The sequence below is a fragment of the Miniopterus schreibersii genome (assembly GCF_964146895.1).
Source record: "Miniopterus schreibersii genome assembly, chromosome: 9".
NCBI lineage: Eukaryota > Metazoa > Chordata > Mammalia > Chiroptera > Miniopteridae > Miniopterus > Miniopterus schreibersii.
The window spans coordinates 44,568,015-44,579,644 of record NC_138118.1 but is presented as its reverse complement, the minus strand read 5'-3'; the positions used below and the strand labels follow the sequence as shown (position 1 = coordinate 44,579,644).

General features: G+C 38.4%; 1 protein-coding gene across 3 annotated transcripts in view; it reads left to right on the top strand.

Annotated features, from left to right (window-relative positions):
* LHFPL3 (LHFPL tetraspan subfamily member 3) overlaps nucleotides 1-11,630 on the top strand; it is a 567,539-nt gene that overhangs the window by 398,002 nt on the left and 157,907 nt on the right. For all 3 annotated transcript variants that reach the window (XM_081146478.1, XM_081146480.1, XM_081146479.1), the window contains exon 2: nucleotides 9,165-9,401. In XM_081146478.1, the coding sequence (XP_081002604.1) occupies nucleotides 9,165-9,401 (237 nt within the window). The remainder of the gene's footprint in view (nucleotides 1-9,164; nucleotides 9,402-11,630) is intronic.

The following is an 11,630-nucleotide window of genomic DNA, read 5'->3' as shown; positions in this document are numbered from 1 at the left end:
ACTCCACACACTTATAATTTATAATTACTCTAATGTTCTTGGCACTACATATAAGATGAAATTATGAATAGGTGAAATACTAGTGTAAACAAAAGAAATATTTATACATATAAAAGTTAACAGTTTCTAAGCATTATTTTAGTAATAGCTCTTGTACTCAAAGAATAAATGTCTAATTATAAACATGTTAAGCACTGCCAAGACTCTGTGAGTGTTCTTAGTTCTAAAACCAATATTCTAAAGTGATTAGGGCAAGTACCATTATTATTGATAAGTAAAGGATAATAGCATAGATGATGTTAAAAGCATAGATTCCAAAGCTAGACTGCCTGAATTCAAATCTTGTTTCTGCCATTTGGGGGTTTTGTATGACTTTGAGCCAGTATCTGTGCCTCAGCTTCCTCATTTGTATAAAAGAAAATAATGTTGAGGTTGGAGAAGAAGCAATGACTGACAACCTTCTGTTCTCACTCTGCAATGGCCTGAATGTTCTCCCAAGATTAGTAGATTAACATGTTAATCCCAGTAGTAGGAGCTGGAGCCTTTGGGAGGTAATTAGGTAATAAGAAGAGGCCAGAGAATCAACTAGTTCTTTCTGCCATGTGAGGTTAGGACAAGAAGTCAGCCTTTTACATGCAACCCAAAAGAAGGTGCCCACCAGACAATGCTGGTACTCTGAGCTCAGATTTCCAGCCTGCAGAACTGTGAAACCTTCCCAAGCTCTGAGCCAAATGAGAGAGAGAAGAGTTGGCTGATGAAGGCCAAAACATCCCCTTTATTATGAGAAAGGCTGAAAAATATGGCTCTGGGTTTCTTAGCCAAAAGGACTTCCTAATCTGCACCCCCAGAATTTGGCATACTTACCTTCCCAACCTCTGTAAAACCTGCAGCTCAGGGGAGCAGAACATACATCCATGCAGACAGACCGCTCCTAAGCTAAAGGGGGGAAGGGGTTTGGCTGGTACACCCAGTTCCTCTTCACCAGATATTCCTTGGGGAATTCATCCCATCTCCATAGAGAGGAATAAGGAACCAGGGTGTTTCAAGAAAAATCCCTCTTTGTGAAAACTCGAAGAGCCAGGAAGAAGTGTTCTCATATTTCCCTTAGCTTTTCTTGAGAGTTAGATGAGATGATGCATGTGCAGTGTGCCCCATTCATGGTATTAATTGTCATTATCAAGATGTCAAGATTTGATTGGATCCAAGATATATTTTAAATGCCAGCTGGTAGCATTCTAGAGATCAGAACTGCACTGTATTTTTAAGTTCTAAATTCTGATTTGTATTATATTTGGCTATTAACCCTCAAAATTTGAGCAAATTAGCAAGTTATGTTTACAGTGGAATGTTTTTCCTCATGTCTGGTATCATTCTATAAAAGTGAATTCTGCACTGTGGGTGAAACCTGATTACCCCCTTTCTGCTGTGCTGGGGGTTCAGAGCTGACTCAGCATAGGTACAGATGCCTTTACCCAGGCAGTTAGGGCTGAGTGTCTGGGCAGAGTAGCAAGGCTTTTGTTATCATGCACAAGTTTCTCACTCTTCCCTTTGAGACCCCAGTGTTTATTTACACTTTCTCCCTGCCTCCTTCCTAAGGATGTTGTATCTTTTGTGTTATGACCCCAAGTTAAATGCCCATAAAATGGGTTTAAAATCAAAATTTATCAGGAGACAATTTGTTCTCTCCGCCAGACTCTAAACCACAGTAAATCAAGTCCTGGCTTGTCTAGTGACTCCATTTTCCAGAGGGAAACTGAGGTATGACTATAATACCTTGTCCAAACGTATAAATACCATAGGTCAAGTTTGTCAGCCATGTGCTAATGAGGAAGCTATAGGAATGATTCTTGTGTCTCCTTTACCAGGTTTTTAGAGTGGCAGTCCTCATGTGGACACCCCCTCCACAGCCTGGCAACTCTGATGGCATGAGTGTCTTCAATTACTGATGCCTGAATAACTGATAAAATTAAGTGAATGCAAGTTCATTTTGTACACCATGCTCCCTTTGAGTGTTTCAGCAGCCTGAGGCAATTTATCAAGCTTTTTGTGAAACAGTGCATAGACTTTTTAAAGAATGAATTTAGACTTTCTCTTTCTGTCCAAAAAAAAGTAGTTCTCAGGTTCCCAATGTTAACAGTCCTGATTAGGACAGTTGGGCCAGCAATATCAGGAGGCCCAAGTGACCCAGACAATAGACCTCCTATTGCTTTTTTCATCTTGCTTCATTTTCCTTTTGAGAAAGACCCAATTAAAAACATTAGTGGATTTTTCTAAGGATGTTTCCTTCACAGAGCTTACATTAAGCTCTTTGGCAAAAAAATAAATAAAATAAAATCCCAGAGCAATTAGCGGCTCCGGGGAACCACTAGCTCTTTGTGTCCTATTTCATAAGAACCCATTGTGGACATCAGTCTCTACACAGAGGCTCCTTTCAGCAGTGTGAATGTTTCCTAGTCATTTGGAATATGCTTAAAATTGCAGTCACAGTCATGCCCTCACAAGGATGCCTTTATTATGTATTTTAGATTAGAAGATGTCATGAAATCGTACTGTAAAGACATGGTTTTCTTTTCGTTATTCTTCTCTGCTCAGCTCCAACTTGTCAGCTCTCATTTCTCTTTAACATTCAAGAATGTTCTCTGATATACTTGCAGAAAACCTGCTGCCGAAATGAAGGAATATATAGCTGCGAGTAAGTTAGTCATTTCCTAGGTGACATCCTGATAAGAAACCATTTTTGGATAATAGCCCAATTGGAACTAATTCTCCAGTATCCCTTTGGTCAGGAAATAGCACACCCAAACTAATCAAATGTTCTGGTGCTTCGTATATTCTACTGTTTAGTGTAGTGATGGTGTTACATCTTACAGGATGAATAATTTATACAGAATTAGAAATAATTAGTTATAAAGCCAAGAGTAATAGTATTTAATTTTTTATTGACTGAGACATTAGCCTAGGATCTTGCAGGTACTTCTTAGTCAGGATTAGGAACAGCTATTAGTTTTCAGTGGCTATACAAATCCTGCAGGTTAATAAGGTTCTGGCTAATAGAACGCCAGAAAACAGAATTTATTATAGCACTCAAGCATTAATGTGGAACATAAAAATAATACCTTTCCAAAGAAACCAACAGAGCCTAAACTATTTTAATGGCTTAAATTAGTCTTAAATACACTAAACTTTTGGGGGCGTCAACCTTTCAAAAATAAAACAAAACAGCCAAGTAGAAGAAGTTTGGATAGGGGAAGAAGAAAATGTGTATTTGGATAATACATTGTCAGAAAATAAAACTTGTTATGCAACAGCTATCTAGAAACACAGTGAAAGGTTAAGGTCGGTGGTGCTCGGGCAAGCTAAATAGCCACCTCAGATTTAAAAAAATTAAATTTATTTAATTAAAAGGTGATGGGCATATCCAAAGGGAAGGGCTACATAGCACTCAGCCAAAGGGTATTGGGTCCATGATGGCAGCAAAAATATACTTAGGATAGTGAAACAAGGAAGAGCGTAGACATAGCAGCAGGAGAGCTAGGCTGGGCTGCTTTGGCTCCCTGAGAAGTCAGAGAGAGAAGGGACCTTGGAGACAGGTTCGGGGGTAAGCCTAGGGTGAGCTGCCGCAGGGCATTGCTCCTCTGGTTGCAGGCTTCGCAGGGTCCCCTTGGAGGGAAGAAAGGGGATGGAGGTGGCACTGGCATGCTCCCCTGGTGGGGAACTCAAGCTGGATCCTTTGTTCTGAGCACATTTATCTCTTTCTTGCAAGTGGAAATCTTAGGGGGTCTCAAGGGAGTGTCTCAATAAAATATTCATCAGCTTTCCAGGTTTGCTCTTTCAGGGTTGTGGTCTCCACTGATTGGTCAGTGCCAGGGCAGGGGGTCATTAATCAATGTAGCTGGTCCAGAGGCAGCCTCAGAGTCACTTGTCTGGTTTTATTGCTTTACTGGGCCTGGAACAGAAATACAATCGAGGCCTAGATGTTTTCTTTAGAGAGGAAATGCTCAGGGGGTCTAAACTGCATGACCAGTGATATGCTGGGGAAGGATAGGTTACCCTGGGGACAAGGACCTTTTCTTCCTAATTTTACCCCTTGCTAGGCATCCAGGGCTTCCTGCCCTGGTGAGTTTCTGTACCTGGCCCATCTAACACACAGCTTTCAAAAACTGGATTTTAATCACAGATTTCACTTACAAAGTTTTAAATTCATTTAAATGCAATTGTTTTATTTTTTCTGTATCCTATTATATAACCATTCAGATTTTCCAAACAGATAAATCAGAAAAAGAGCATATCTTTCACTTTAAAAGATGGTAAACAAAAAGGGAGTAGAGAATCCAACACATAATCCAGTGCCTTCTGGCCAGAACATCTGGAATGCACTGCTGGGGGGGGCTAAACTTTTTTCCACAGGAGGCCAAACCCTGACCTGTGTCTCTGAACAGCCAACTCCCTTAGACTATTGAAAATAAGAATTGCATTTTTTAAATTCTATTTTTATAACTTTCAGCGAAATACCCATTAAATACCAGCATAAAATTAAACAAAATTGTATATGACATCATCTCTTTTTTCAGATTCTTCACTTAAAATAGACTTTGAAAATAGGGAACAAGGGGTTGCCATTATTCTGCTATGGTTTTAGTTCCAGGGTTTTAATTCTACCTTTGCTCTTTTTATCCCAATTTCTAACTCAGAGTCTCCAGAAGTGGAAACTTTTAAGATAGTCTACCCTCAGTGCAGAAGACCTTCAGAAAAGATGTCTTTGTTGATGTCACCTTGTTAGGGTTTTGGACCAGTGACCCGGGCTGTGAAAGATTTCACAACTGAGAGAAGAAATGCAGAAATAAATCTTATTTTTACTCCCCACCCCCATTCCTGAGAAGGGAAAGGGCAAGTGCATTGCTAATCAATACAAGGGCAAGAAACAAAGGATTGGCCTGGGGTTTTAAGCAGGTATGTTGCTAGGCAACAAGGAAGGGAGGGGTTTGGGTTGTCTTGAAGCTGAGCAGATACCAGGGAGGTTGTCTTGAAAAGTTACAGTGTGTTTGCTTTCCAGGAGATAGTTGGGGAGATGTACTAGGGAAGTGTCTTATTAGTATTTTCCCCAAGCTTGTAAAACATGCTTAAAGCAGAAGTTATGAAGAGTGCAAAAGAGGCTTGTTTGAAGGGGAGAGGGGAAGGGAACTTTCTACCTACTAGAGGCTCCTTGGTGGTAATTATCCCTGAGTTGTGAAAACAACTGGGGAGGAGGGGGGTGCAAGAATGTTGTCTTGAAAGTAGCTTGCCTTGTCTGCATTTGAACAGAGGGGCTGTTAGAATCATAGGAGCCAACAATCCTGGGGTTTACTTACCAGTTGCTTCTCATAAGTTGTGGAAAGCCACAGCAAAGAAAAAGAAAGGCCTTTTTTCTGTCCTTTCATCACCATTCCACAAATATCCTGTTTCAGTGAAGTTGTCCTGTAATGTCCAGTAACCTGTCTAAACTTGTCAATGGTGATTTCTATTGTGTTTACTGAAGGTATAAATTATTCTCCAAGGGATTCCCGTTCATAAAGGAAAAGTACTTGATTTTTTTCTTTATAAAAAAGTAACTTTCTCATAGATAAAAATTATTTAATGTGTAAAAAAGCACTTAGAATATTTTAAAAATATTCCAAGTACCATATCATCCTTAGAGGTGATTTTTTTTGAATTATGGTTTGGATTCAAAGATCTATGTCTTCTCAAAGAAAATGAGTTTTTCTCATGGAAACCACATATTTTTAAAATAAACAGATTGTTATTGCTAGACAGTGCCTTGGAGACCATGTTGGTACTGTAGTGTGCTGAGAGATACAAAGGAAACAGGAATTTGAAAATATTTTCAAATCATTAACTTCACTTTTTTCTAACTCTTCTCCCAAGTACTTATAATCTGTTGTCTAGTCATAACAAAATTGTCTCTGTTATATGTCACCTAAATATAAATCCATCTTTAACTAGACCTTTTATAGTTTTTTGTGACCTTGAGTAGTTGTGATATTGACTTTTATAAACTATAGTTAGAGTATACTATCTGTTACAATTCATGTATTCATTCACTTACTCTCCCAGTCAAAAGTACTTTAGTGCCTACTATGTATAAGGCAGTGTTTTAGGTGCTATGAATATGATGACTGATGTGGACGAAAAGGGGCCACATGCTAAACCTGACAAGCTCAGAGCAGGCCTGCGTGGCGGCCTTGCAAACTCAGAGACCTGAAACAACCACTAAGAATTGTCTGAAAGTAAAACTTTCTTAAACATAAACAGTTTATGGTTGGTAGCCATGTCAGGAGACAGTATTTATCCCTAACAAAGGTTAATTTTCACTTTAAGCCTGTCGGTTATCTTTTGCATCTGAGATAACATACCTGATTAACACATGCCTTTGCAAAACAAAGAAATTTCCCCTTTTTCCAGGCCCCCAATGCACCAGGGCATAGACCAGGAATCTTCTCATTGTTATTGATACCTTGTTAACTGTAGACTGTTAACTATTCTTTACCCAACTATGTAAAAGAAGTGTGTGTCTATCATTTTACTTTTTATCCAATCCCAGAGGTTTCCCCTCTTTGCTTTCTCCCACCTCCCTAATCTATCACCAGTAAATTTTACGTAACCCATTTCCATCTTCCCCTTTGGTTGTAATCTATAAAGCCAGGTGCAAAACTGCCATTCTCCTGAGCATTATCTCAATCCACTGAGGTTTTGACTTCCCGGCAATTGTCCACAGTTTGGCTCAAATAAACTCACAAAAAAATTCTTCACAGGCTTGAATGATTTCTTATGTTAATACTGACCAAAGACTCAGAAAGCTTATAGTCTATTAATTGAGGTAATACTTGTAAATAAATAACAAATATAAAAAGTAACCAGGACTCTAGGATAGGTACAGTCAACATCTATGGGAGTTCAGAGATGGACAACTGTGATATTGTGATTTATAATAAGTAATCTGTATTTTGGTCTGCTTCCACTGGCACAGAGCTTCTAAAACCCTTGGAATTTCCTTAGTGTAAGAGTGCTAAAGATGTTTCTTGTTATGTTAATAAGATGACTTTTGGTGCTCACCTAAGGTTGGGAGTTGATTGCCAGGAGAACCACGTGACTAAAGGGTTGGCACTTTAAGTCCCATCCCCTTGACTTCTATAGAGTGGGGAGAGGCTGGAGCTGAATCAGTCACCAATGGATAATTATTTACTCAATCATGCCTATGAAGCTTGGATAAAAGCCCCAAAGGATGAAGTTCAGAGAGCTTCTGGTGAACATGTGGAGGTGCTGGAAGAGTGGTGCACTGGGAGGAGGTTTGGAGGCTCTGCTCCTTTTCCCATACCCTGCCCTATGCATCTGTTCTGACTGCTTCTGAGTTATATAGATACTTTTATATTAAAGCAGTACTCTAGTAAGTAAAATGTTTCCCTGAGTTCTGTGAGCCGCTCTAGCAAATTAACTGAACTCGAGAAAGGTGTCTTGGGAACCTCTGGTTTATATAGCCAATGGGTCAGAAGTACAGGTAACGACCTGGATTTCCCATTGGCATCCTGAGTTGGAGGGGTCATTGAAACCTCCAGTTTGTAGTCAGTTGTCAGAAGCACAGGAAACAATCTGGGCTTGAGACGGGCATCTGAAGGGGGGGCAGGGGTAATCCCTTGACCAGTGGAATCTGGTACTATCTCCAGGCAGATAGATAGTCTCAGAATTGAGTTGAATTGTAGGACATCCGGTTGGTATCCGAGTACTGTTTGTTGGTATGCTTGAGAAAACCCACACACACTGCAGACTTGGTACCAGAACAAATTTAGCAATATTTCTAAGTTAAGAATTTGAGCTGGCTTGCTTTGTGGAAGATGTTGCATTTGACTTGAATGTTAAAAGATTTTAAGAGTGAACATTTAAGGACAATAGTGGAAAATACTCCAGGCAGAAGAGAAAATAAAAAGATTTAAAAACTTGCTGTGTGGATAGAGTCATGTTTAATTCAATCCAAGTAAAGTGGGGAGTATAAAGGAAAGGGGGGGCCAGAAAAGTAAGTTGGGGCTTGATTATGGAGCCTTTGCATTCCTAAGGTATCTGAGTGTTCTTCAGTACCAATGGGGAGCCAGAAAAAGGCTTTGAACATGATGGTCTAAGTGGTAATGCGTAATCTGCATTAGAGAGAGGGTGAACTGAAGGCTGAGGGAAGTTAGGGTTCCCTTTGAGATATAATGAAGGCTTTAAGTAAGGAAGTGTCGATGATACCATAGGAAATGTTCAGTAAGTAGTTGTTGAATTAATGGGTGAATGAATTAAAGAATTAATGAATGAACCCACCCTTTCATAAATCTCCTGATAACTTAAACTATTATCATTTACCCCAAATAATTCAATTAAATATAGAGTGGCAACAAAACCACTTATCTTCTTTAATTTTCAAAGTAACATTCTTTTTTTTAAAGTATTCATATAATTCTCACACTGATATTTAGGAAATAGAATATAAGTATTTACCTTAAATTTCTGAATTTCCATAAAAGCTCAGTAGTGCCACACCATGTTGCAGTGTTTTTCAGCCTTTTTAAAAATAAAATAGAACAGAGAATAGAATAGAAAATATCAGAGTAAATTACATGTGGAGAGTTTAATTTCAAGAAACTGTGTGTGTGTGTGTGTGTGCATGCGTGTGTGTGTGTGTTAGAGATCACAACATGAAATTATATTTTGCTGTGGCTCAAAGTCAGTATACCCTCTGGCATTGTATCCTAGTCCCTTATCTGGCTCTGTCATAGCTCTTCAAAGCCAGCATTGAATTGTCTTTCTGCAGTGTTATGATTTCTTATGCATATGATTCCTGTTGGCAATGGAAGCCTTACACAAATGCACACCAAAATTTAGGGGTTTTTTAGTGTTTTCTTATAGATCAACATCCCTTCAGTTTTCTCAGAATGCGTGGTCTCACTGTGAAGTGAGTTCCTATAGCTCCTGCAGGGTGCTGGCCTGCATTTACATTAAAATGGAGGAGAGTGGGGGGGACACACTCCATGTAGGACAGCCATGAGATTTTCTGTTCTTTAAATCTACAATTTGAAACTGTCAAATCACTGCTATTTGTTAAAATAAAATTTATGTTAACTCCTTTGTTTTCTTTTTGTTTTTGCCCTCTCTCTCAGCTGCCTGCCTTGTGCTTGGCTGTATGATCTTCCCTGACGGCTGGGATTCAGATGAAGTGAAACGAATGTGTGGAGAAAAGACAGACAAGTACACTCTTGGGGCTTGCTCAGTCCGCTGGGCATACATCCTGGCTATTATTGGGATTCTGGATGCCCTGATCCTCTCCTTTCTGGCATTTGTGCTTGGTAACCGACAAGACAGCTTGATGGCAGAAGAACTGAAGGCTGAAAACAAAGGTAAGATCACTTTGGGGAACTTTTACCTGGACACGTAAGCACACAAAGCGATACTTTCTATTCTTTCCCATCAAGTATCAGTGCTTCCCCTGTGGGTCTAATTTGCTGCAACTTTTAATGTTATCTAGTTTCCCTCCAGACTTAAGAAGTTTACACAATTAAAATATTATATTTTTACATTTACCTTTCTAAGGCTCTCTCAGTCCTTAGAAATTTATCATTATTTAAATATATTTTTCCAGTTTCTTCTCTTCTGAGTCAATGGCTATGAATACAACTTTATGTGTGTGTGTGGGGGGGGGGTCTGTTCGACCAAATGGAGAGTGCTTCCTCTCCATGTATTCAGCTGTTTTCCAGGTTGAAATAAATGTCAGGGTAATCTCAGGAAATCATCTATAACTGTCTTATTAAGCTATTCACAACCATTTTAGTTGAATTCAGACTCATTCTCTCAGAGAAAGGTAGCAATACTGGCCTCAAAGAGTTGTAGTTAGAGATTTCAGTAATTACCTAATTAGCTGAATTTTAAATGTGTTATCTGGGTAATCAAAAGTCCTCAGATTTCTCTTCAAAAAGAAAATACCTTCTAGAAACACAAAGAAACTAGGATATAAAATAGGACATTGACTAGTGAATGATACAGAAATATTACAGTAGACCATTAAGGTAACAAGTCATTATTCAAGATGAATCCTTTAATTTTCTTTCCAGATTTCTAAAAATTTCTTGGGATAGAATTTACTGTCTCTGTATAGACTTAGATTCATTTAACTGTTTTATCTTTATATTATCTTTAACTTTAATACTTTAAACTTATATCAGTACCTTCAATTGAGTGGCTCCTTCTTCTAGCTTTTATTCTTAATTGGGAACTAAACCCCTCCTTGAAGTATGAAATTAGCTTATTTCAAGTAGTTACTAACATCAGAGACTCTTCGCTGCTCCAGCAAGCCTCAAGTATAAGCTTATATTAGCATCTACATGAATGTCTCATGTAATGATAGTTAGCAAACTTTACATTTAGATCGTCACTGTGTCTGCTTATAAACTAGGAACTATGAGCAGAGAAAATTGAGAAGTCTGGGAGAGCAGCAAGCCTCATTCATAAGTTCTTTATCTCCCTGATTTATAGATGGAACAGGTATTAGTTTACGTGGTTCTATTCTAAACACAAAAATAATCCTTTCACAGGAAAGTAGCACTGATACTTCTTAAAAATGCAACTACTTTCTAAATAAAAAGGATATTATGAAGTCAATTATTATACTTTATAAAGCATAGTACAGATTTAAAGTGCTTTCACATGTGCTCATTAATTGGGTGCCCTTCTCTGTTATCTTTGTGATTTGTTGGGTGTACACGGGTCTCTGTCTAGTAACTTTACTTCAAAGTTAATAATAAGAGTAGCTCAATGTCAAAGTAAGTTACCTTTCCCTACAGAATGAATTAAAGAAAACATCACTTTGTTCTACAAACTCTTGATTTCCACCCTACCCAGTAATGGGACCAGAATGCTATATATTCACTGTACAGCTCCAAGTTATATTGAGAACCTTTAACTTTCCAGATATCCTTTGACCACAGATAAGGAGGAGAAAATTAAAAAAAGAATAACAGGAAGATTTTTACTTGGCAATTGGGAATTTTAACTCCTGTCCACATATACAAGTAACAACAATTCTGAATTCATACTTTAGAAAGGAACAGCTAAGATTATAGGATAACACTCAATTTTCAAAAGGTCTTTTCTTCTGGTTGGCTCAGTTAAATGTTGATGTCTGATCCTTTCTGTTCAGGTTTTCATTAAAGAAAGCAACATGTTCCAATCAACAATACATTGGAAACACCTCAGTATAAGTGTTGATGGGAAAGAAAGTTACAAGGCCAACGTAAGGTTTAAGAGCAGTGTATGATTTTTCTGTGTTCATTATCTTTTGTGTGTATCACATTTGCGTGTATCCAGTTTCTTCCATCTGGTTCTGAAGGACTAAAATCAGTAACAATTCATCTGTATCAAATGAGACCCAATAAAGTAACAGAGAGTATCAGGCCACATTGATGAAGCATTTCAGTTGTGCCACACTTTTATTTCACAACTGGAAATCCTTTATCTGGAACTCTGAGGTCTCGGCAGCTCTACTCTGCAGACATGTCAGATCCTTGTACACCAGAGTCTGTATAAAATGAGACCAGAATCCTAAGCCATGTAGAAAATTAAACCTGCATGTT